Below are 27,507 nucleotides of genomic sequence, written 5' to 3' on the forward strand. Positions count from 1 at the left end.
TTTCAAGGTTACTATCTGGAAAAGCAGTAAAGAACGCGTCTTCTATATTACCATATTGGTAACTGTAGACTCATCCCTGGGATTCATAGGATGCAGGGCAATGGAGAATTGAGCCCCATGTAGTTATTTACCAAGCATGAGTGAATTGCTACCTTTCTGATTTGGTATGTCTGCATGCCAGCTGCCTGGGGCTCAGGCTGAAGGACTGTTTCATTGCTATGTAGACTGCCGGGCTCCAGAACTGGTCCAGACTCTGGGACCTGCCCAGAATTTTATTAGCCAGCCTCATGGGCTTCTGGCCTACAAAGAAAATCCAGTTGGCCCCCTGGAGGATCCAAAGAAGCAGCCAAGAGGCCAGCATTCTCTTTCTATGGACTTGCTCCAACACACCTCTTGTAATCCAGCTCATCTTCTCTTTCATTCACGCAACTCCATGGGGTTACACTTTTCACTTCCTCTTCTCCAGATCAAGGCTCTTTAGAATGCTACCAGGCTTCATATAGTACCCTTCAAAACACCAGACTACAGATCATTATTCTAGCACAGTTTTTAGTTACTCATAAACCTTGCTAGGTTCTAAGTTGCTTTAACAGCTCAAGAAAAAGACCACCACAGCAACATTATGGACAGCTCAGTAAATAGCTCTTCTCAATGTGCAGCTACAGTATTTTTAAAAAAAAAAAAAAAAAAAAAAAAGCCCAGTTCTTCAGACACATTAGGAATGGGATGTAGAACACTGAAATTATTACACCACCATGACAGAAGTCTACAAAAAATGCCTCCTCTGGAATTCTGTGTGCAGTACTGATCCCCACTTCCCAGAAAGGAGATACCAGAAACAGAGGGGTTTCAAAGACAAGCAATCTGAATGACAAGGGACATGGAAAACTACAAAGGATAGGGACTACTAAATATTGCCAGTTTAGAGAGAAGCCACATATACCAAGTTCATGGAAAAACATGCCAGCCTGGAGTCTGTTACCCTGATGGCATGGACACCAGCAAGACATTTGTGCTGGGCAGGAGAGAAAGAAGCCCTGTAATTAATGCAAAGAATTCTGATTTGAGAGAGAAAGTAGTACAACAATACCATCCACAAAGCAACAAACCTCCAGTGTCGCTTTGCTAGGACTCACTCATTTAGGTCATGACTAGTCACTCCAACTAGGATGTCAGTTCAGATTCAAAATGAAACAGTGTCCAGACTCCAGGGAAGGGAAATGGTTGTGTCATTATTACAGTAGTTTGAGCCAAATAAGGATCCACAGTGAGGAAGCAGAGCAAGCTCTACTGACAGGTTTAGAGGGACAAATGTTTTACCCTTCATTTGAAAGAGGGACTTATATAAGCCTTAACACCCATACTGAGCAAGAGATCAGTCCTTTCCATACAGTGATAAGTGGCATGGAGAGGTGAAGCATCTCGTGGGTCATTCAGCAAGTTCATGGCAGAGCGGGAGGGAAAGAGATGTACTCTGCACAGTTCAGTTCCCAGTGCTCCTACTCGGTCACTGCCTCGCACGATACATTAGTGGTGCGGGAGGTGGCCAGTGCGCCTTTGGGCTATTTAGTAAAGCCTGGAGCACTTCCCCTTTACCCGCCTGGCACTAGAACAACTGGACAAACACTTGAGCTTCAAAGAAGTCTTTCAAGAACTTCAGCTAGAACTGGGCCAAGGCCCATCTTGTAAAATTAATGGAAGTACAAGTAACCACGAAGTCAAGTTACCCAACATTGTTATACCAGCACACAGAAGTGGTGTTGAATGAGGTCAGTTCTGGAGACCATTCAAGGATTACTTCTAGGTCTGATGTCAGGGTCACATGTTTGAAGGGAACAGTCTGCAGCTGGATATTTTAATGTTCTCTATTAATGAGGAGTACAGAAAAGCCAGTTGATTATAAATTCAACACAACTGGCTAATGAATTGGTACGTTAGGTCATAGTAACAATCGCCAGACCCAAGAGCCGATATTTCCATGATGAAGTTTGACCATTTAAAAAAATAATATATATTTTTTTCTTTTAGCTATTAGGAACAACAGTTTTATAGAAAAAACACTGCCTTATCGGGGTATCCGTTTCATTACCACAGTGTTCCACTATTTCCTAGTTTCTTAGGAAGAGATTTTCCCTGTTCACATGTTGCCCTCCAGCTAGCATAGAGTGAGTGAAAACTAAGCTCAGCCATTGTACTGAAAATTTGACAGCAACTAGTGTTGGGGAGTGCTGGAACACAAGCGCTTCGTAAGGTAACACAACCACATCATTGGAGTAGCCAATCCTGTGGTTAAAGCCATTCCCTCAGAGATTTCAGTTGCCAAGTTTGTATTTCCTTTTTTAATATTATAACAGCAACATCCAACAGAAGTTCAGTCATGAGCATTTATGCTCAGTTACCACCAAATATTTTTGGAAAGCTTTGCACACTGCCAAACCTTCCTGCTTGTACCCTGGAATTCTAGCAAGCAGGCATCATTTTGCATTATTCAAATGTATACTTTCATTAAAAATGAAATGTATACATTTAATTTAGCTACTGTGTGAAGCTTAAGGAAGGGGAAAGTGACAAAACATATGACACATTCCATGCATTTGAATAAGCCATTCACTTTTCTGGGGGACATGCACTAGGAGTGGATTTTCCAAAGCACCGAGCACTGGCTTAACTCTCCTCCACACCTCATAGTCAATGGTAAAACTCTCAAGGTCACCCTTTGGCAGACAATTAAGTGTGCATCTAACTCAAGCTATTGTCCATATCCCACAGTTATTACAAGCAGAAAGAAATGAGATTTTTAGCCACTTTAGAGGCTAGGAGTGTCACCACTTTGACATGGGAGGCAGGTTCTACACTTCCAGCTCTGCCTCTTCACTGCTGCATGACTTTAGACAAGTCCCCCTTTCACCTCACTGTGCCTCGGTTTCCCCCTCTCTCAAAGAGGATTAATATTTTCCAGCTCTGACAGGGTTTACTACAGCTGGATTTACTCCCGAGAAGCTAGCATGACAAGCATTTTAAATGTTATGTTTATTACCATGATGGCGAAATTCACGGAAAATAGCTGGGTTTAATCAAGAGCAGCTACAGAAAACCCTCCACAACCCATTACATTTATTAAGACGGGCTAATTAAGTTACCACAAAGTTCAGAAACAAAGCAAACCCAAAGCTGAAATGTGAGGATGATTTGGTTTGTGTAATTGACAAATACTGAAGTATTTCTAGATTTGTCTAGGTGCTGCAAGAAGGATCCAAGCCAGAAAGCAATGAACATGTGGCGAGGAGGAGTCTGGGTTGGGAGAGCAAAGCAAAGGAGTTCAGATACACTCTGGGCCTCTGGCAGGATGACCAGGCCATGGAACTCTGCGATGTTGAGCCCAACACCACATGTGTGCCACACAAAACCCGCAGCATGAAGATGAAGATCTATCCCAGAGCCTGCAGACTGTTGCAGGAGGCAGACATTACTTGGTGCTAGATTCAAACCATGTCTACACCACAGACACTAAGTGGCACAGCCCCAGTACTGCTACTATAGCACTGTAGCATAGACTTTTCCTACAGCAACGGAAGGGATTTTTCTGGTCACTGTAGGAAATCCACATCCCTGAGCCCCTGTAGCTGTACCGATGGAAGCATTCTTCCATCGATCTAGCTGCATCTACACCAAAAACTTAGGTCGGCATAATCATGGCACTTCTAGACGTAGGACAGTACAGTACAATTACCATAAGCCACCTCACCAGCATTCCCCATTCTCTAGATAATTTCCTTAGCCCTAAGACACATGGCAAAATATAGTCTGCATATATGTAGTTGCAATTTCCACTCCAAATGCTACTCAAATTACAAGAAGCTAAGCAGTTAAACTTGTATGCTCAGTAAGACAGTCATCATTTACCTACCCCAACTCAGCATGAAATATCCCTTTACTTTACCAAACACCTTAGGTTCATAGAAGTTTGAAGCCTCATCTAAACCATAAGAATTAATCCTTAATTCCAGCCCGTTCCCATTTTAAGACAAAACTCCTCTGAAAACCATCATCCTTTCAAAGGTTTATAACTACTTGGCTGCATATAACTGCCTAAAACAAGTCTGTACATTTTTTAAAAAAAAATTTTAGACTTCATGTAGCATGTACTTTCAGAGAGGTTTACAATGCAGCCTTTTGTAGTTAACTTGCTCACAACTGGGCCACTGCCAGGTTGTCATCAATGACATTGTAAAGCAGATGAATGAAGTTCTTATGTGTGGTGACAAGCAGAGTTCTGATATGGCGCATGCATGAACTGAAAGAAGAGTTTGCTATTAATTTGTCAGGTTAATAAATATGATGATTCAGTGAATAAAAAAGTCTAAACATCCAGAAGTAATATTTGTAGCGCTTTAGTGGTTCAGTGCTCCCTTGAAAAACAAAAAATTACAGACAAGCCAAAAAACAAAAACCCTGGAATAAAAAGACTCCCGCGCATAGCGTCCCACTCCCTAAGCTCTTCTCACACATTGGAGAAGGTACAGCTCTGCCGTTCAGCCTGCCATCTCCAGACTTATGGCTACTCCTGACAGAAATACACACCTTACCATGCAACACCTCCAAACTGGTTGTCATAGAGCAAATATGAGAGATTATATGCTTAAGAAAGATCATGCTACGAAATAACAGAGCTGGAACCAGCAGCAGCACTTGTGGGAAGAATTCCACATCTTCATTCCAATAAAAAGAAGAATACACTTGGAAATGTTACACGTTAGCAATGCACTGTGAGACATTCAGTGTCAAGACACATCAAGCCAAAGACAGTGAAACTATTTCAAATAAGTTTGCATTCACTGTTTTGCCACGTGGGAGAAACACCCCCCCGCCAAAAAACAAACAAACAAACAAACAAACAAACAAAAACAGTGCTTTCAACATTTAAACAGACTCCAGAACCATTGCGGATGGTCTCAACATGGCCCACGTAAAGAAATATGGCAAGCCTGGATGGGTAGGACACTGAGAGACCAACCAATATGTTCAAGATCTGGCTGCTTTATCATCATTAAGCTTCTTGCCCCAGAAGACTGAATTCACAGAAACAGATTAGTCAACAGTGTTGCCATGGGGTATGACTATTTCTAGTATACCAGAGATCATCATAATATATGGCCTGAGCATTTGGCATGTCCTACCTTTTTAGTTCTCTTACTGAGCATCCTCCCACCTGAGACTGACTTGACTAGTTCAGCCATATGCGAATAGTGAGAAGCAGTCAGGTCTAGTCACCAAGGCAGTGGACTGGGAGTCAGGAGAACTGTTTTATACCCAGCTCCACAAATGACCTTCAGCGTGGCATTAGGCAAGTCATTTCCTCTCTCTGTGCCACCACTTTCCTTCCTCACCATTTGTCTTGTCTATTTCAATTGCAGCCTCTTTGGACCAGGTACTGTCTCGCACTAAGTGTATGTACAGCACCTGGCATAATGAGCCCTCCAGGCCGCATCATAATACAGTGCTAACAAATTAATTATTGTGCTATACCCAGACTGTCTTTTACACACTCTGGAATCATCATATCAAGTTTAATCTGTGTTTTAAAGCTAGGTACTAGTTTACACCAGACAAACTAAAAAAGCAAAACACACTTGGGTTTTAAAATGGTATGCTCTAATCTAATCCAATCCATCTATTTTCCAGATTTTTTACTCTTCGAGCATTTCACTGCAGTATCCAAATTCCTGAAGCCAGTAAATTTATCTGATCTATTGTTTCAAGCCAGGTACAGATAGTTAGAGTATTAGTTTCCCCTTTTACACAGATGATTATTGTTGCCTATGTACAAAGGTAAAACATAGGAACATGGACCATGGTCTCAGAAAAAGCTCTCAAACCATACAATGCTCCACTGAATACCGTTCAAACTTACTCAGGGAACCATATCTGCAGGACTTTAGCAGAATACAATGCTTACTTCCATGCGGGACATTGACCAGTGAGAAAGAAGATGCCATTCTTGGCACAGGACAAGCAATTGCAGGTCAGCTTTCACTGCTGAACTGCCTGGAGTGCCTTTTGTAGGAAAGCTGTAAAGCAAATAGCCTAGAGACCGACCTCCTTGTTTTCAGAGGCTCTGTATGCACACCACACAAGGTGGATTTCAGAGTCAAGGAATAGGTGTACTAGAGGCTACCAGCATTCACGTTTCTGAATTCTATTGCACTTTTTATTTGCATATGGAGGAAGCACAACTTTGGTACCTACTTCAGTTTCCATTAGTTGACAGCAAATCTACAATACAGTCTGTGCTATCCTCATATGACCCCTATCTATTCACTTGGAATGAGCTGGAAGAGCCAGACAGGAGAAACCTTGCTCACTGGCCCTTAAACTGGATCACAGCTACGTTAATTTCTCAGATTTCTTTCCAAGTGGAAGACCGACAGTAAATTCATATGGTTTCTTTCCTCAAAGTTATCCTCCCCCAAATCCCATGCGTGCGGAAATGCCCTTACAACAGTTTTATCCTAAATGGGAACTTGACAACTCAGCCATTTTTTAAAAGCCAAAGAATTTAATTTTCAGTCATGTGCAACTAGAATATTAAAATGAGTTTTCATGGGATGTAAACAGTAGCTGAAAAAGAAAGTGAAAGTCAGAAGGTCTTATCAGTTAATGCAAACTGCTTTCCAACTGTCTCTAAATAACCCCAGTCACCTTGTGACCACCCTATCTTTTCCAGTTACGCCCAGCCCTGTTAAAATGGTAGCCTGGAAAAGAAAGAGCGTGACTTAACACAAGTTATTTTTTGGGAGCTGAACCAGAGTGAATTTTCATCAGATTAATGACAAACAAATTTAGAAGCTAAATGAGTCAAACACAGACAATTAATCTCTCTACATTTAACCACTGACTGCTGTCTGAGCTTTACTGTTCTGGCCAGTGCTAAACCACATCTCTAAAAGCAAAACCAAATCAGATGCTGTCAGTGTTTGAAATCTACAGTAGTCTTTGGCATCAGACCAACGTGGACAGTAGACAAAAAGATTAAGCTGAAGCCTGAGCCAATGGAACAGGGATTGGGGTACAGGATCTAAACAAAAGATCTCTGCAATTGCAGGGTTTTCAGAGACATCTCACATTGGGCCATTGCCTCAACCCAACTCCCAGTCTCATGGACTTCATTTCAGACTGTGTTTGCACAGCACCTTTGAAAATCAGGCCCAAGAATATTACTGCTGGCATGTTAGAGTAGATGGCAACACTAAAAGTAGCTACATGGATGGAACAAACCCAGAGAGAGACTGGGCAGTCATTTTAAGATACCTCTGTGATGGAGATAAGACAAAAACAGATTCCTGCTAGTGGGAAGGGAGACACATATAGAGATAGGTTTCAGAGTAACAGCCGTGTTAGTCTGTCTTTGCAAAAAGAAAAGGAATACTTGTGGCACCTTAGAGACGAACCAATTTATTTGAGCATGAGCTTTTGTGAGCTACAGCTCACTTCATCGGATGCATACCATGGAAACTGCAGTAGACATTATATGCACACAGAGACCATATAGAGATATATATAGAGATAGACTACTTTAAGTTTTTAAGGTGCTCAGATAACACAGTTGTAAGAGCAATGTCTAAAAGGCACAAGGAAGGAGTTTTATAAAGAATACTTGATTGAATGTGACATTTACAATACTATTAAGTTAATTTAGGGGACCTAAAGAGACTGAATGTTTAGCTTAACAGAAACACAGCTGGGAAATGCCCCTGAAGTAGAGAACAAAAAGATCAATGAAATCAAAGCCATCCAGACCTACGCTTTATCCAATAAGGCCAACCATAAAAGGCATTCAAGCGAAATGTATACCTCTAAATAAAAAAAGTAAAAGGACCAAAAAAATGCCACCATGTCTCAGAGTAAAAGAGGCAGCTGAGAGCAAAAAAGGTGTCCTTTAAAAATTGGAAATCAAATCTTACTGAGGAACATAGAAAGAAAAATATTGCAAGTATAAACAGGCAGGCCAAACAAGAATTTGAAGAGCAACTAGCAAAAACTAGACAAAAACTACTAACCCCCCCCCTTTTTTTTTTATTAAAGTATATCAGAAGCAGGAACTAACATAACATTGATTTTTAGAAAAGCCTCTGATGACAAGGATCTCATCTGGAGCCCAGTAAAGTCTAAATTTTAGTACCAGACATATTGATTGAAACTAGAAGAATTATCAGATACATAAATAAACATGATATGTTGGAAGAGTCAACACAGCTTTTATAAAGGGAAATCATGCCTCACCAATCTATTAGAATTCTTTAAGGGAGTCAAACAGCCATGTGGTCAAGGGTGATCCAGTGGATATAGTGCACTTGGACTTTAGAAAGCCTCAAACAAAGTCCCTCAACAAAGGCTCTTACACAAACTAAGCAGTCATGGGATAAAAAGATCAGTAACTAGTTAATAGACAAGAAGCAAAGCATAAGAATAAATGGTTAGTTTTTGCAATGGAGAGAGGTAAATTGCAGGGTTCCCCCCAAAATCTGTATTGAGACCTGGGCCGTTCAACATTCATAAATGATCCGGGAGAAGGGGTAAACAGGGCGGTGGCAAAATTTGCCGACAACTATCCTGAGTAATTTTGTATTAAGTCCAAAGCAGACTGCAAAGAGTTACAAAAGGGATCTCACAAAACTGGGTGACTGGGCAACAAAATGGCAGATGAACTTCAGTGGTGATAAATGCAAAGTTATGCACATTGGAAATAATCATCCCAACACTTCATACAAAATGTTGGAGTAAATTAGCTGCTACCACTCAATTAAGATCTTGGAGTCATTGTGGAGAGTTCCCTGAAGACTCAGCATGCAGTGGCAGTCAAAAAAGCAGACAATGTTAGGAATCATTAGGAAAGGGACAGATAAGACAGTAAATAGCATAATGCCACTATATAAATCCATTGTACACCCTCAACTTGAATACTGTGTGCAGTTCTGGTCACCCGGTCTCAAAAAAGATATTAGAATTGGAAAGAACACAGAGAAGGGCAACAAAAATTAAGGGTATAGAACAGCTTCCATACAAGCAAAGATTTAAAAAAGACTAGTATTGTTCAGCTTAGAAAAAAGAGACAACTAAGGGATGATAGGATAGAGGTCTATAAAATCATGAATGGTGTGAAGAAAGTGAACACCGAAGTGTTACTTACCCATTCGCATAACACAAGAACCAGGGATCACCCAGTGAAATTAAAAGGAAGCAGGCTTTAGATGAATGTAAGGAAGTTCTCTCTTCACATATCACAGTCAATCTGCGGAACTCATTGCCAGGGGATATTGAAGGCCAAAAAGTATAACTGGGTTCAAAACTAAATTAGATAAGTTCATGGAGGATAGGTCCATCAATGGCTATTAGCCAAAATGGTCAGGGATGCAACCCTGTGCTCTGGGTATCCCTATACCTCTGACTGCCAGAAGCTGGAAGTGGACAACAGAGAATGGATCATTTGATAACTGCCTGTTCTGTTCATTCCCTCTCAAACATCTAACACTGGTAATGGTCAGAAGACAGGATACTAGAACACTGGTTTGGTGCAGCTCTTTGCGGAGCTGCGTGGGTGAGTTACAGCTATGGAGTGTACTAATGTAGATATACGGCTTTAAAGTCTTCCCAATGGAATGGACAGACATTAAATAAGAGTATCTTTAAAGTCCAAAAGTGAAGAAATCCAATTAACAAAAGCACAATCTTCTAGACCAAACAAAAAGCTAGATACTACAATGCTGGACATCCAAGACACCAGAAGGGAAACAGCATCCAAATACTGTAACTGTTTTCAAGTACCATGGCAGATCATTTGGTGTTTAAGTATATCTTCTTGTGGTGGGGCAGAGCTACATAAGGCAGCCACATTTTGCAAGAGAAAGCAGTTGAGTCATAGAATCATAAAAGATTAGGGTTGAAGAGGCCTCAGGAGGTCATCTAGTCCAACCCTCTGCTCAAAGCAGGACCAACCCCAACTAAATCATCCCAGCCAGGGCTTTGTCAATCTGGGCCTTAAAAACCTCTAAGGATGGAGATTCCACCAGAATCAGTCCAATCAGAAGCCTTCAGTAAACTAGCTCAGCTTCCACATCAGAAGAAGAGAAGACTGAAGTAGTGCCAGAACACTCCAACTGTCCAGCAGCAGGTCTGATGCTTTCTCTTTCAGAAAAGCCAGGCAGTAATGGGGAGCAGTTAGTCCAATGACTCTTAACATGTGTCCAGACTTGAGTGAATACTGACCACACAGGAACTGCTGGACTTAAAACTTCTGCTTTCTGTACTCAGGATGCAGTTCTGAATAAAGCTTTTCTCCAGACCAGCCCTCACAGTTTCTGTTTTGCATGGGAAACAGTTTACAGCCTCAGAAGCCAGCTTGCAAAAGATTCTAGTACAGTCTTTGTGCTTCACTTTGTGAGGACACCAACATGAAGAAATGAAATTAGAGAACCCAAAGTGTATAAGCATACACAGTACCAAACAATAACTAATTTCACCCACTTGAGACTGAGCAGCTTCAATTTAAGCCATGCTAACAACTCCAGCATGGTATTTTGTACAAAGCCTTTTTTGCCCAACTTTTTTGGTGGTGTTGAAGAGCAACTATATTTATAGTTTTGCCACAGTCACCTTTTCCATTCAGGATCTAGGTAACAAGTTTAACTAAGCACATAACGGGTACACTGGACCGCGGATGAAACTCTGCCTCTCCGACAAGACGTTATATCAATGGTCGCTGGCCACCCCCTAGCAGTTTGAGAAGCGGTACAATCGCCTAACAGTAAGGGGAAAGAGGAGTCACAAGGAGTTAATTTTCCATGTTCAATTGTATGAAATCTTTTCATCAAAACAAATCAAATAAAAACAAAACCTAAGCCACCCTGCTGAAGAGCAAGCTTCTGGGCAGTGCGTTAGTGTTTGTGAAGTTCAACATTAGAATGCAGAAGACTAATAACTGTAGCCTAACAAGAATACCAGCTAGAAGGGAGAACTGTCAAAATAGCCAGATCCGGTGATAAGTTTCAAGTAACGCATTAAAACCACATCATGCTTCCTCTCCCTGCCCAGGCAGAACTCAAGTGAAACAAAATGAACAAAAAAAGAGAACCCCCCTGATAAGAAGTAATACAGCTAGCCTGATGTTACTTGTTTATGTAGTCTGGAAGGTCAGTAAAGGGTGTTATCACCTCTTCACACACTTTGAAAGGTTAAAGTTAAGTTGCATTAGTGTAAATTTTATTTTGCACAGAAGGATGCCTGTACGTGGGAGGGCCTTGTTTGTTTAACTGCTAGGCCTGCACTATGCTGGGGAAGACTAGGTTGTATTTACCTTTTTGTATCACTAACCAAAATTATATTGACAGGTTTCAGAGTAGCAGCCATGTTAGTCTGTATTCGCAAAAAGAAAAAGGGAGTACCTGTGGCATCTTAGAGACCAACATTAATTTGAGCATAAGCTTTCGTGAGCTACAGCTCACTTCATCGGATGCATTCAGTGGAAAATACAGTGAGGAGATTTATATACAGAGAGAACATGAAACAATTGGTGTTACCATACACACTGTAACCAGAGTGATCACTTAAGGTGAGCTATTGCCAGCGGGGGGAGGGGGGGGGTGGACACGACCTTTTGTAGTGATAATCAAGGTGGCCCATTTCTAGCAGTTGATAAGAACGTCTGAGGAACAGTGGGGGGGGGATAAACATGGGGAAATAGTTTTACTTTGTGTAATGACCCATCCACTCCCAGTCTCTATTCAAGCCTAAGTTAATTGTATCCAGTCTGCAAATTAATTCCAATTCAGCAGTCCCTCATTGGAGTCTGTTTTTGAAGTTTTTTTGTTGAAGTATTGCCACTTTTAGGTCTGTAATCGAGTGACCAGAGAGACTGAAGTGTTTTCCAACTGGTTTTTGAATGTTATAATTCTTGACATCTGATTTGTGTTCATTTATTCCTTTACGTAGACACTGTCCAGTTTGACCAATGTACATGGCAGAGGGGCATTGCTGGCACATGGCATATATCACATTTGTAGATGTGCAGGTGAACGAGCCTCCGATAGTGTGGCTGATGTGATTAGGCCCTGTGATGGTGTCCCCTGAATAGATATGTGGGCACAGTTGGCAACGGGCTTTGTTGCAAGGATAGGTTCCTGGGTGAGTGGTTCTGTTGTGTGGTGGCTGGTGAGTATTTGTTTCAGGTTGCGGGGCTGTCTGTAAGCAAGAACTGGCCTGTCTCCCAAGATCTGAGAGAGTGATGGGTCATCATTCAGGATAGGCTGTATATCCTTGATGATGAGCTGGAGAGGTTTTAGTTGCAGGCTGAAGGTGACGGCTAGTGGTGTTCTGTTATTTTCTTTGTTGAGCCTGTCCTGTAGTAGGTGACTTCTGGGTACTCTCCTGGCTCTGTCAATCTGTTTCTTCACTTCAGCAGATGGGTATTGTAGTTGTAAGAATGCTTGATAGAGATCTTGTAGGTGTTTGTCTGTCTGAGGGGTTGGAGCAAATGCGGGTGTATCGTAGAGCTTGGCTGTAGACAATGGATCGTGTGGTGTGGTCTGGGTAAAAGCTGGAGGCATGAAGGTAGGAACAGCGAGCAGTAGGTTTCCGGTATAGGGTGGGGTTTATGTGACCGTCGCTTATTAGGACCGTAGTGTCCAGGAAGTGGATCTCTTGGGTGGACTGGTCCAGGCTGAGGTTGATGGTGGGATGGAAATTGTTGAAATCATGGTGGAATTCCTCAAGGGCTTCTTTTCCATGGTCCAGATGATGAAAACGTCATCAATGTAGCGCAAGTAGAGTATGGGCATTAAGGGACGAGAGCTGAGGAAGCGTTGTTCTAAGTCAGCCATAAAAATGTTGGCATACTGTGGGGCCATGCGGGTACCCATAGCAGTGCCGCTGATTTGAAGGTATACATTGTCCCCAAATGTGAAATAGTTATGGGTGAGGACAAAGTCACAAACTTCAGCCACCAGGTTTGCCGTGACATCATCAGGGATACTGTTCCTGACGGCTTGTAGTCCATCTTTGTGTGGAAAGTTGGTGTAGATGGCTTCTACATCCATAGTGGCCAGGATGGTGTTTTCAGGAAGATCACCGATGGATTGTAGTTTCCTCAGAAAGTCAGTGGTGTCTCAAAGATAGCTGGGAGTGCTAGTAGCATAGGGCCTGAGGAGGGAGTCTACATAGCCAGACAATCCTGCTGTCAGGGTGCCAATGCCTGAGATGATGGGGCATCCAGGATTTCCAGGTTTATGGATCTTGGGTAGCAGACAGAATACCCCAGGTCAGGGCTCCAGGGGTGTGTCTGTGCGGATTTGTTCTTGTGCTTGTGCTTGTGCTTTTTCAGGGAGTTTCTTTGGCAAATGGTGTAGTTTCTTTTGGTGACAAGACTCCAGCATCAACCCAGAAGACCAGCGTATTCAGAGTTAATATGGCCCAGACTTCTTTCATTGAGCTGCTGCTTGCTTAGCCATTGAAGGACGCCCCTATAATATTTATTTCACAGATGAGTTAGATGTGTCTATTTTAGGTGTTTCTGGAGTGTCTATTCTTGAAGTTAGCCCTTGTATCTAGGTTACACACAGTCACTTTCTTGTCTACCTCAGATTTAGTCATGAGCTGCTACCTTTCAGCATGCCACCCCAGTTTCTTCTCAGGTGCTTTGGAAATGCTATGGTGAAAAGGTGGGATTTACAGCTGCCCTGACAACTCCAACTGAAATCTGTGTTCCCCTTGGGAGAGTGCCCCCCAGCAACAGGCACCACTTCAGAGCAGGACCCTGCAAACTTGAAAGGGGAGAAGCATCAGGCTTTTGTTAACAGATTCAACAGTCAGATAAGCACAGCTGCAGCAATGATTCTCAGAGATAGCTGCCGGGCCTATTCCACCCAAAGATTAGCATTTAGCTCAGGAAGATTTTATTTTTTACTGAAACACACAGTAAGAAAGGATAGTTAACTTAACAGATCTGGCTATATTCTCTTTGCAGGTTGCTAGTCCTAGAAGTAGCTTGTACTAGAAAGGGTATCAAGCCTATAACTGTAGTAGTGCTAACTGACACCACTGTAACACCTGTTGACAATATACATATATATATAAAAAATTAAGTGCATCATTCTGCTTCAGAGAGAACTCTGTGAATACATGCCATGTCCATAATTTCCAACTAGCTATAAATATTCAGTGGTTGTTCAATCAAGTACCAAATTCTGTCACGGCTTTGTCTACTTTGACAGATAACACACCTACACTGCAGCTTCACCACAAGTGTGAAGAATAGATAAGACCAACGTGCGAAGAGGTTTTTTTAATTTTAATTACAGTTTATTGCAATGACTGCAAAGCCTGGCCATATTTTTGCTGAGAAAATGTTACTAGGGAAAAACCCATCACAAATACCTCAGATAGACCAATAGCAATGCAGATACACACTTTGTGCAGAAATACAATTCAGCAGCTTTTGTCCCTCCAATGGTCAAGAGTATTCATCACCATCTCCCTGGATATCAAGTGCTAAACACCCTCAACTTCCAGCAAGGTAGGCTGTATCATAGAACCGGAAGGAACCTTGAGAGATCATCTAGTCCAGTCCCCTGCACTCATGGCAGGACTAAGTATTATCCCTGACAAGTGTCTGTCCAACCTGTTCTTAAAAATCTCCAATGATGGAGCTTCCACAACCTCCCTCGGCAGTTTATTCCAGTGCTTCACCACCCTGACAGTTAGGAAGTTTTTCCTAATGTCCAACCTAAACCTCCCTTGCTGCAATTTAAGCCCATTGCTTCTTGTCCTATCCTCAGAGGTTAAGAACAACAATTCTTCTCCCTCCTCCTTGTAACAGCCTTTTATGTACTTGAAAACTTATGTCCCTCCTCAGTCTTCTCTTCTCCAGACTGAACAAACCCAGTTTTTTCAATCTTCCCTCATAAGTCATGTTTTCTAGATCTTTGGTCATTTTTGTTCCTCTTCTCTGGATTTTCTCCAATTTTTCCATCTTTCCTGAAATAGGGCACCCAGAAATGGACACAATACTCCAGTTGAGGCCTAATCATCGTGGAGTAGAACAGAATTACTCCTTGTGTCTTGCTTACAACACTCCTGCGAATACATCCCAGAATGATGTTTACTTTTTTTGTGACAGTGTTACACTGTTGACTCTCATTTAGTTTGTTGTCACTATCTTGCAGGATCAGCCCCTGGGTCCAGTTTCTAGTTAGATCATGGCTATAAATGTACCACAAAGACATCTGTTGTGCAAACAAAGGATTTTCCACCTGTAGGGCACATGGTAACTTCCTTTCATATAAAGGGGAAGGGAGCAGCAAGTATCATTTCAGCTTTACAACTTCGGAGTAACTTGAGTTTGCTGACTCCTGACTAAAACTGCAACACTAAGCACGTTACTACTGCCCACTTTGGTACATACAGAGAAAATGGGGGACTTTATGGAGCCCACAGCATTCTCGGAGAGTGGTGGCTGCTGACTGAGGGCCCAGCTCTGCAGGCAGTAGCACAGAAGTAAGGATGGCATGCTATGGCATTGCTGTCACTCATTCCAGACCCATTCTGTGGAGGACTTTAGTGTCCAACACTGCTGAACTACCACCCTTTGCAAGCATTGCACTCTTCTGGAAGTCAGATGGAAAGGAGAAGTCTGCAGCACCAGGAGGATGTGGTTTGTTGTGACTGAAGGAGGCCTTCAGCTGCAGACTGAGATCAGGCAGCGATCAGCCCCAGGGTTACTTTTTGCTAGTTTCCAAGACAACCAAGTGCTGCAGGTGAAGGCCTGACAACTGAAAAGTTGCTAAGCCATACTTGACACTGCAGGCAAACTTATGTGTCCCCTGCTTAACTAAGCTGGTCATTGCAGAGAAGAGCATCACAATATCTAGGACAGATGTGTATGCAGAAGGTAAAGTTCTTCTTCGCAAGTCAAAAAGCCTGATCTTGGGCAGCAGGCTAAAACCCAGTTTTAGATACTTAAAAAATGTAAACCTCAACCCTTCTATTATGCAGCAAAATATGAAACAGAGGATACGGGTCTCTGGTATTTTCTTGTAGATCTGGAAAGTAAACAAAAATTGCAAAGGCCTGATCTACAACCAGGTTTTTATCCCACCATCATAGTCCCACTTTGTTTGCCAGACCCTGCCACTTGAGGATGCCGAAGGTCTGGTGTATGTTGAGTCTGGCTCTCACCTATTGTCTCTGAAAGATTTAGTATGAAAGAGCTGTGCACACATCTGAAAGGCTTTAGAACTCCCCCTTCTCCTCTGTCCCTCATCTCAGAATGAAGTGATGGCAGTTACCTCAGATTTCTAGGACTGGCACATGTTAAAGAAGAAAAAAACCATGGCTTTATCAGCACATCTTGATAAGAACTAGTGATCGCTCATGTAACTGATTAATGCAACTCCAGAGATAGACTGCCACTCTGATAAATACTGCAGAGGAGAGGAGAGATTTTTAAAAGGTAGTAATAAATGTGATCAGTTTAAAGAGTTGTTTCCAGTGTTGTTGCAGCCACTTTGGGCTAAGAGGTCAATTAGTGTTTTGCCTAGCAATTATATTGTTAAGACTACTACTAATGAAAGCCCTGAAAGCACTATTAAAATAAAGAAAACAGAGAAAGGTTATATTTAGTTTCTTAAACTATTGAGGAAAATATTTCCTGTATGTTCTACTAGCAAGGAACTTGAAGACAGAAAATGACAAAAGGTTTCCAAACGTATTTGCAGGGTTCTGCTTCCCCCTTTAGTTAACCTCCTGGGATCAAGAGGGAAGCTGACTGGCTGAAGGTTTGTTGTTTTAAGTTGTGAATTTTATAACAATGAAAACAGCATCTCCTCTTTCTGGGTCAGTTGTCTTCCCTACCCTTAGGGAAACAGTATGCTCTCTTACTGGAAAGGAGTCCGGGCCCGATTGCCTGCCCAGATCCTTCACTTCTCAAGAAAGGGTCAGACAGGATTATTTTGCTTTTCCTCTGTGTAGGGGTCTTTCAAAAAAATTAATGAAAGAGTTACTAATAGTCAATGAGTAGAGACAGTTCTATAGTAATAGTTTCAGAAAATGCCAGCATCCTGCAACATCGGGCCACTTTCCTTTGTTCACCTCATCATGTTAACGGGGATCCCACTGTAAGCTTTTTGGTAAGGTCACCTCTAACATCCTTCAATGCCTTAAACTGTAAATCCGATGCAGAGACTTTTACACCAGGTATATATGGTATCAACTATGTTCTTGCTACCAGATCAAACACACACCCCAGACTTCCATTCTGCATTACATCAACAAGTTTTCCTCCAATATTTTAGGTTAGTGTATATGGGGATGGAAGCAATAGAATTGATAAGACCACCATAGAAGGGGAAAGTAGTAAATAACTGGACACAATTGGTCAAAGCAGATTTAGAGCCTAATCAACTGGGCTTTCACATTTCCATCTCATGATCAAAACTTCAGATCAACGGGACACATTTAAGAAAATTGCACCTCCCCTGCACCCAAAAAAATAAAAAAGCAGATATTAACCATGAGGAGCCAGAGATCAGGGCAAGCCTAAGTCCTGGAACTTTTAGAGAACAGCAGAAGACCTTTGGCACAATAACAGCGGGTGCACAATGCCTCAACATCTCTCCTGAGACAACAGCACTTAGGAGACAGTATAAAAGGTAGAAGGGTGACAATCTGGTTCTTGTTCAGACAGGAAGGAAACTATTTTTAATTTAATAATGGTGCCTACGTACTGCAGACTTTGGCACATTTGAAACGCTTACATACACTAACCATCAAGGACCAACTCTATAGTGCATTTTATGTGTGGTAGTGAAGAATTCTGCGTTTATGGAATTAACAGATAAACGATTAAATCAGGACAAGTCTTTTTTGAATGATCAGTTTCTGTGTGACACAGGAAAAAGCAGGAAGGTTAGGAGACAGATTCAGAGAAATCTCATTTAGCACCTAACTGTCAGCAAAAGTTAATTTGCTGTGGACATATACTGCACAGACAGAGACCATCTGGAAAAGACTTGTGCTGCTTTCCAACGCTCCTCCACAGCCAGACTTTGCCATGCAAACTTCCAGCTCTTCGTTTTATAAGTGAAGTCTTGGAAAGCATGGGTTGAGCCACCACCACAATTTTTGAAGACAGAGTGGGAGAGAGGATTTTTTCCCATGGGAGAGGAAAAGGTTGCTTGGAACCAAACACACAGGAGAAGTTCATAGATTTCCATTTGTCTTAGACTAGCCGGAGAGTAGACGAGCCGGTGAATTGTGCAAGAACTCACTCCACCTTTAACAAATCCTGAAGAGTCCTCCAGCTCAAATCTTCATTATGTCTTGGAACAAGGCTTGATTGAACCTTGACAAATTGCAAGCCAGATGGCGGAGTTATGGGGAACAGACTATGGCAAGGTTGTGGAAGACATACAGCAAAGCAGAACGTGGCAGTGCTTTCTCTGGCAATGTCCAAATTCAGACAGCAGGTTTCCATACAGCCTGCCGGATCTGCCTGCACATGAGTCCAGCTGATGTCAGTTTACATATTATTCCACTGAAATGAGGCCACTGGGGGGTGGAGTGGGGAAGTGAAAAGAACTTTGCAAAGCCAGGTTCCCAGGATCCTCTTTGACAGATATTTGCAACTAGGGAGACAGTCTCCAGGAAGGAAGGATACCACAGCCCTGGATCCTTTAAATCTCCCTACTAGATATCTGGCCCCAAGCTTCTCTCACTCCTACAGCTAAATGTGCTACAGCAATGGACAAGGTTTTTCCTCTCTCTGTAGGAACTCCACCTCCCTGAGTGACAACAGCTAGGACTTTGGAAGCATTCTTTGGTCGCCCTAACTGTGTCCACACCAGGCAATAGGTCAGCTTAGCTATGACACTCAAGAGCGGGGGGCCAACCTGTGGCTCCAGAGTCACATGTGGTTCTTCAGAAGTTAATATGCGGCTCCTTGTACAGGCATCAACTCCAGGGCTGGAGCTACAGGCTCCAACTCTCCAATGTGCCAGGGGATGTTCACTGCTCAACCCCTGGCTCTGCCACAGGTCCTGCCCCCACTCCACCCATCCCCTGAGCCTGCCATGCCCTCGTTCCTCCTCCTGCACGCCACGGAACAGCTGATCGGGAAGTGTGGGGAAGGAGGGGGAGGCACTGATCGGTGGGGCTGCCAGTGGGTGGGAGGGAGGTGCTGGGAACGGGGTGGAGGAGCTGAAGGGGGGCTGCTGATGTATTCCTGTGGCTCTTTGGCCATGTACATTGGTAAATTCTGGCTCCTTCTCAGGCTCAGGTTGGCCACCCCTGCTCAAGAGTGTGGATCTTCCACACTGAGCTAAGTTTTAAGTGTAAGCCAGGCCTAATTCTATTCCTGTAAGCACTGTTTCCAGCTGTAGGTTATAAACAGGGAAGCCTCCAAGGCAAGTATTTGAGACTAGATCTGCATTCACTTTTAGGTTTACATGTAAAATGTTTGCAGCATCACAATTTTTTGTGGCATGAGGCAGCAAGCTCCACACAAAGAGAAAAGGAGTCCTTGTGGCACCTTAGAGACTAACCTATTTATTTGAGCATAAGCTTTCGTGAGCTACAGCTCAAAAAAAAAGCTCACGAAAGCTTATGCTCAAATAAATAGGTTAGTCTCTAAGGTGCCACAAGGACTCCTTTTCTCTTTGCGAATACAGACTAACACGGCTGTTACTCTGAAAGCTCCACACATGCCATGTCGCCACAAGCACAGTTCCAGAGGAGTGTGGGGATTCAGATAGGGAGAAGAGGGACAGTCTTTGCTGTAGTTAAGGGAAAAACAGACTGATAAAAAGGCATCTTTTATTCTTAAAACATGAGCTAGGCTTTTGCCAAAAAAGCAAACACCCAATATTCCAGAAGAGAAACTGGAAATCTTTACAAGGTTCAAATCCTTCAGCTCTTAAGCAACGGCTGCTGTGTTGATGAAGGTATCCACTCTCTAACTCTCACCCGATTGATGAAATCGCCACTGGACCCATACTCTGCCCATAAGACACTTCTGCTCATTCCAGCTACTGCTTCTGGTAGAAAGAAATGTTTTGTAGGATGCAGCACAGAGGTCTCTCTTTTTTGATAAGAGTGCCAGCATAGTCAAAAGCCAAACTACAATTGGAAACTCAGACAGACAATTAAGAGATCATGCTTTATAAGTAGCCAGATGAAATACTGCAGATCTATAACAACCTGGTCAAATCACAGTATGAAACACTCCTCTGCAACACAATAAATATTTGTGAGGTGCTCAAATTCTATGGCAATGAGGACAAAAATCCAGAAATAAAACCAACCAATTTCAAACTGATTTGAATCATCTATTCCCCTGAATCCAGGGAAGCCAATTATAATACTTTTGCAGCACACAATGCAGAAGTCCCCTGTGGTTCAAGGACATTGACGCTGCACTATTTGAACCTCCTCTTCTTGTCTAGGGAGTCTACTTCTAACAGAAGAGCATCAAGCAATTTATAAGGGACTCTGTCCTCAAAGTCCTTTAGTGACCTAGAAATGAAATTCGTTCCTCCATTTGGTCACCCGTTGAAGCATACACAAGTGTAACACTTTCTCCTTACTCCCAGTTTGAGATGGCAAAGCAGCAGTCTGAGAATTTTTATGTCAAGACATGAAAACATCAAGCTACGTCAGACCTCTACACTCTCTGGGGGACTAATTTATCAGATTTAACTTGACCTCATCCCCATGTTACCTAGAGAAGGAACAAAAAGTTGGGGTTTACATTTAACTCTAGATGATTGGTATAATGTGTTGGTGTCCACACAGAAAATATCCATATGTAACAAAAACAAAAAACCCAATGGTTCGATTCGTCTATTAGAACATTACAGCAGCCAGTCTTATTTTTTATAGAAAACTATCAACCTATGATCCTGTGCACATAGAGAAAGGATTAAAGCACGGTTTGACCAAACATCTTGCTAAATTACGCAGAAGTTTTCCCACAAAATTGCAGGCCCCGATCTTACAAGGGACTTTATGAGCAGACTCCTGCAGTTGTCCAGAACCCTGTTGAAATCAACAGGGCTCTCCCTAGGCAGAGGGGACCTCCCATAGTCAATTTCAGCATAAAGATCTTAAGGAGGATTAACAAGGTGATAGACTTGCCAGAAGCACAAGCCTTCAGCATTTCATTTGGGACCATCACCTGAAATTCTTGGGCCATCTCACCAGGAAATTTTCAGTCCAACCTTCTCACACAGGTACCTAGTGGCACTGAGCTGTAAAGGTCAATGGAATTCTGACAAGAGCTGGATATTAGCCAAACAACAGTCTCCACTACAGTGTGGCTTGGGAATTCTTGTGGCACTCAATGGACAAAGATTGGAGACTTAACTCCAGTGACTATTTAAGCTTGGTGGCATATCTAATATATTGAAACCAAATGCTATACTTTGCTTAACACTGAAGAAAGTTTAGCAGCAGATATGCAGATGAGCTGAAATAGTATATATTTTTTCTGAAGCTCCTTTCATCCTAAAAGATCACAAAGGACTTTTACAATCTTATATTATTATTAGTAGTAGTAATAATTATACACATGCTTCAACCACTAGGGAAATGCAGAAGGCATTTGAAGAGTTCACAAAAACCCCATTACAACTGTTTAGGGCAGAAAGTGAAAAATACCATTTCCACTTGAGACTGCAAGGAGAGTTTTAGGTAGGCGGAAAGTAATTACTAAAGTTAAAGTCTGGTCAGGACACTAGAGCCCACACACTTACTCTTGACAGGTTTCAGAGTAGCAGCCGTGTTAGTCTGTATTTGCAAAAAGAACAGGAGGACTTGTGGCACCTTAGAGACTAACCAATTTATTTGAGCATAAGCTTTCGTGAGCTACAGCTCACTTCATCGGATGCACATAGCTCACGAAAGCTTATGCTCAAATAAATTGGTTAGTCTCCAAGGTGCCACAAGTACTCCTTTTCAGTTAGGAAAGAGTGTGGATGCATGAATGCTGTGTGTGTGTGTGCGGAGAATACCACCTTTAGCATATTTAGCAGTACTCGCTCTCTTTCCTCATTCTAATAAAACTGAGATGTAATCTGCTAAACTAGTCACCATAAATCCTGTGGTACTCTTCACAAGTGTAAAAAGAACAGGAGGACTTGTGGCACCTTAGAGACTAACAAATTTATTTGAGCATAAGCTTTCGTGAGCTACAGCTCGGATGCAACTGGAACGAAAATGAAAGCTTATGCTCAAATAAATGTTAGTCTCTAAGATGCCACAAGTCCTCCTTTTCTTTTTGTGAATACAGACTAACACGGCTGTTACTCTGAAATCTTTCCTAACTGTTCAAAGTGATCCAAATCCAAAGCAACTTTTTTGGTAACCTAGAAGGGAAACAGGCTGGTTAGCTGCACCAAACAGGGCAGCCTTGCAAAGTGATCATCACGACAAGTTTAAATGGAAGGAGCTATTTGAGACTAGGCATCAGTTGGGATGTATGAATTACATTAAAAAAAATATATATCAGTCTTGTCACCAACCCAAGAGTTCCTACCCGAAAGAGGCAACAGGCTAACTGCTGAAGTGTTTTACACATGGAGGAAGTTAGGAGCAGCTAAGCCCAGACTGTTACCCCATGCATGGTTGTGAAAACAACGTATGATGAAGTAACAGAGTTAATCAATATTTATAGCAAAGTAACACAAGTGGAGTTAATCTGCACTGCTAATAAAACAGGCATGTCTTAGCAAGACAGGAAAAAAAAAAAAGAACATAGGTGTTAATACCCTTGTATTCAAAATAACATTTGATGTGATACTATCAAACAGTTAATCCACAATTTAGATCAAAAGAGATTTTACCCAACCCAAGAAATATTTTCAGAGCGGTTTTTATTTTAGCCAAAACAACTGGGATTTCAACATTCCCCTGAAGCAGTTGCAACCTAAACATAATGTGAGTGTGATAATACATGAGACTTTCAAAGTGAAGCCAACTGGAAACTGAATAGAAACGAAGTGAAAACGACTTTGCAGTTTTCACTGCCATCCTCAGTTAACTGCTGGTAACAAACTATATCAATTGTAAGTAGTAATTTAGATGCTTCACGTTCAGTTCCTCCCCCCTTTTTAAACAAAACATGATTTTGAATATGACAGCATCCCTTTCACAACCTGCCACACTCCCTGATTTGGGATTAATTTCTGGTAGTTTTGAAGACTCCTTTAAGGAGAGCTTTCACTGCCATAGAGAGATTTAAAATCTTCTTGTTTCAAATACTGTCTCAGTTTGATACAGCCTTTTGAAGATTACATGCAGCACTAAGAAGGAAAATCTAGTCGCTTTTTCTGAAAGAAAGCTCATGCATGGAAGATGCCTAAAGGCAAATACCAGGTTAAATCATTTTTAGAATACAGTTCTGTAGGGGAGGAATTTAACATGGTCACTTATTAGAACCCCAGTTTCCTTTTAACCAATGATTTTTACATTTCTTGCACAATGGAAGCGAAGACCAGCCAGTTTATTTATAGTCCATTTCACTTTCTGGTGGTTCTCATTCATCTTTACACCCTGAACTGTGTTGGGTGACAAACACGACAGGGCAGCATTTAAACCCAGAAACAAATGGTTTCCACTGAAACGTCATTTCACTGCAAACATTTTACTTCTGAAGTTGGGTAAAACATGCCATCCATGAGATCCATATTTTTAAGACTCCCCTGACCTGATCAGCTTGCTTTCAATAAGTTAAAAGCCAACCACCACCAAACAGAAACCCACACACTCTCTAGAGACATGGCCCAAGAGAGAACCCCCTTCCCCAGGCTATTTCTTTGCAGCGGAGCAATAAAGATGGGCCAGAACCACATAGGGAAGCAGTATGTAAGTGACCCAGACATAGATTCGCTTAATCGTTTTGCAAGCACACTATAAAAGCTATAATGACATTTTTGCAAAAGGCAAAGGGGGAAAAAGGCAAGAGCGATCCTGCTTATCCCCTCCCCGCTGCCCAGGACGGGTCCAGGCTTGGTACCTGCCCGGAGCCTGCAGCCAGCCTGAGCATCCCTGGGGCTGCCCTGCTCGCGCTCAGCTGTCAGGCCCGAGAGAAGGGGGGGGGCGGGGAGGCGGCACGGCGCGCGCATGCGCGCACACACCAGCCGGACCCTATGTGGCAGCTAACTGCCTTTCCCTCCGCCTCAGCGAGGGAGCGCCGGGCGGGAGGCGGCGGCCGGGCGGGGAGACTCACCGAGGCGCAGGGGCTGGAGGTGGCGCTGGGGGTAGGCGAGCGCTGCACCGTTACCAGAGCCATCGAGGCGCGGCGGGGGGCCCCGTCCGGCCGCGGGAGGGGGCCTTACTCCATGGCGGGGCCCCGGAGCCGGGCGGGAGGCGGGGGCGGCACCGCGGTGACCGCCGGGGGCAGCAGCTCAGCATTCACCAACGGCCCCTCGCCGACTGAGCGAGGCGCGGCGGGGCTGGGCCGGCCGGGCACAATAAGGCGCCAACGCGCATGCGCCACCTGTCAGCCCAGCCACGCCCGCGCCCTGCTGCAACAGCCGTTAACCCCTGCTCTGCTGGCCCCTAGCGAAACCCACCTCCTCGCTGCTGGGGCTGCTGCAGAGCCCCTTCCTGCTCCACTCCCTTCGGGAAACGGGCGCAGGACTGGGCTCTCAGGGGCTCGCCCCTTCCCTTCCCCCGGTTGAAAGGATTCCCAAGAGGAACCCTGCAGGGTGCATCACTAGGGCAGCTACCCTCAAAGTGTTCAAAAAATCATATGCCTCCAGAATCATGAGATCGGTTTACAATGATGAGATTTAAATAATAATGAATAACTGCTGGGTGATTTTTATTTACCTTCTGGTTTTTGAGTCTTTAGGGAGCACTGGGATGACGTTGCTGCTGCTTCTTCTTGTTCTTTTTTGAGGGTGGAAATGAAAGCTGAGGTGGAATCCCATGGTTCCCGGAGCTAGGGCTTTAAGAACTACTTCCTGTGACACTCATGATAAAATTACTTGAGTTGGCAACACAGATGATATCTTTGTAATTCCCCAACATTCCAGCCATCCGCTACAGAAAACAGCATCCAATCCCCTTTTGGGATTCTCTGGGAGATTCGCTGACTAAATCCATGGAGGCCTAGATACCTAGAAAGTGATGGGTCTGTGATGTGCGCACACAAATTTAAGCCATAAAATGCCCCCAGAAGTCTGGGAGCAGGGATGGGGGCGAGAGGGGGGCAGCAATACGGTTATGTTAACAGCTTGAGCAAAACTTATTTGTTTTGGGGGTTCAGCAGTTAGGGTCATGTCCGGGTGCCATTAATGGGAGTTTTGCCATTTAAGTTAATGGCATGAAGAATCAGCCTTTTGTCGGCATCTAATGAGATTATTAATTGTCATTACCAGAGACCATAATACATATCAAACAGAAAGCAAGCACTCTTCTTCTCCAACAGCTTGCATTAACCCATCAATTCCTCTTAGGCACTCAGTGCATTTCACTCTCATCTCCTCCTTCAGGTTGACAGAACTGTCACGAAAGCTTTGTGCCCTTTAAATCTAAGCACAAGAAAAGCCCTCAGTGCTAGTTCTTTGGTCTATCCCTCACTGCCCTGCAGTCAAAATAATTGTCAGGCAGGCTCTGCAAACTGTACAGCAGTTATCCTTTACCACGGTACAAAAGTTAAGCTCACTAATGAGCGTTTGCCTCCTAGTGGATGAAGGAGGATGAAAAACAGACTCAAAATAAAACTGAGTTTAGAAAGCGATTTTTGTGGGAATGCTTCACTCAGGTTTATGCAGAAAGTGAGAACTTTGAACATACAGAATCCACAAAAATGCACCTGTTTGAGGGATCAGATTAGAAGGGGAGAATAAGCAAAGAAACATACATAAAGCAAGTAAAGAGACAAGGTGGGTGAGATATCTCATTGGACTATCTTCTGTCTCTCTGATATCCTGGGACCAACATGGCTATAACAGCTCTGCCTACATAAAGAAAGTGTCATTGAACTGCTTGTAACAACCATCAGATTATTATTTTGAAACATAGTTTTTATGGAAAGCATGTTAGCACTGCTATGTGATTTATAGGGAGTGATCAGGAAAATTACCTCCAGCCCCTTTATAAGCTATCCTCCCCCTCACTCTAAATATTCCATAGCTTCCCAAGCAGAAGGTGTTTTTACTTTTACTTTTTTTGTATATTTATGCTTTGCATGATCATATACTATGACAAGCTTTTTATGACAGTCTCTAGCTTTGAACCTTTGGGTGGCTTCGCCACTTCTATTAGCTAGATTTTATTTTCAGCAGGTTTCAGAGTAGCAGCCATGTTAGTCTGTATTCGCAAAAAGAAAAGGAGTACTTGTGGCACCTTGGAGACTAACATTTATTTGAGCATAAGCTTTCGTGAGCTACAGCTCACTTCATCGGATGCATTCAGTGGAAAATACAGTGGGGAGATTTATATACAGAGAGAACATGAAACAATGGGTGTTACCATACACACTGTAACCAGAGTGATCACGTAAGGTGAGCTATTACCAGCAGGAGAGGAGGGGGGGCATGTACATGGCGGAGGGTCATTGCTGGCATATGATGGCATATATCATATTGGTAGACGTGTCCACATATCTATTCAGGGGACACCATCACAGGGCCTAATCACATCAGCCACACTATCGGAGGCTCGTTCACCTGCACGTCTACCAATGTGATCTATGCCATCATGTGCCAGCAATGCCCCTCTGCCATGTACATTGATCAAACTGGACAGTCTCTACGTAAAAGAATAAATGGACACAAATCAGACGTCAAGAATTATAACATTAAAAAACCAGTCGGAGAACACTTCAATCTCTCTGGTCACTCGATTACAGACCTAAAAGTGGCAATACTTCAACAAAAAAACTTCAAAAACAGACCCCAACGAGAGACTGCTGAATTGGAATTAATTTGCAGACTGGATACAATTAACTTAGACTTGAATAGAGACTGGGAGTGGATGGGTCATTACACAAAGTAAAACTATTTCCCCATGTTTATCCCCCACCCCCCACTGTTCCTCAGGCGTTCTTGTCAACTGCTGGAAATGGGCCACCTTGATTATCACTACAAAAGGTCCCTTCCCCCCCCCCACTCTCCTGCTCACCTTAAGTGATCACTCTGGTTTCAGTGTGTATGGTAACACCCATTGTTTCATGTTCTCTCTGTATATAAATCTCCCCACTGTATTTTCCACTGAATGCATCCGATGAAGTGAGCTGTAGCTCACGAAAGCTTATGCTCAAATAAATTTGTTAGTCTCTAAGGTGCCTCAAGTACTCCTTTTCTTTTATTTTCAGCAGTGTACTCCATTCTGTATAACCAGGGATAGAGTATAGATATGGTTGTTCAGGAGATCAGTATTTCTGGTTTCACCTGCATTTTAAGAGAGAGAAAAGAACACTCCTTTTTGTGTTGTGATCCTCTATGTGACCTAGTTTTG

At 42.9% G+C, this 27,507-nt stretch overlaps 1 protein-coding gene across 1 annotated transcript in view; it reads right to left on the bottom strand.

Moving 5' to 3' along the window:
- Positions 1–24,500, bottom strand: part of SSH2 (slingshot protein phosphatase 2) — a 134,362-nt gene extending 109,862 nt beyond the window's left edge. Inside the window, exon 1 of the mRNA XM_073315846.2 lies at positions 24,269–24,500. Within this exon, the coding sequence (XP_073171947.1) occupies positions 24,269–24,331 (63 nt within the window). The 5' untranslated portion in view covers positions 24,332–24,500. The remainder of the gene's footprint in view (positions 1–24,268) is intronic.
- Between the last annotated feature and the right edge of the window lie 3,007 nt (positions 24,501–27,507).

The sequence above is a fragment of the Lepidochelys kempii genome, chromosome 17 (assembly GCF_965140285.1).
Source record: "Lepidochelys kempii isolate rLepKem1 chromosome 17, rLepKem1.hap1, whole genome shotgun sequence".
In the NCBI taxonomy this organism is placed as follows: domain Eukaryota; kingdom Metazoa; phylum Chordata; order Testudines; family Cheloniidae; genus Lepidochelys; species Lepidochelys kempii.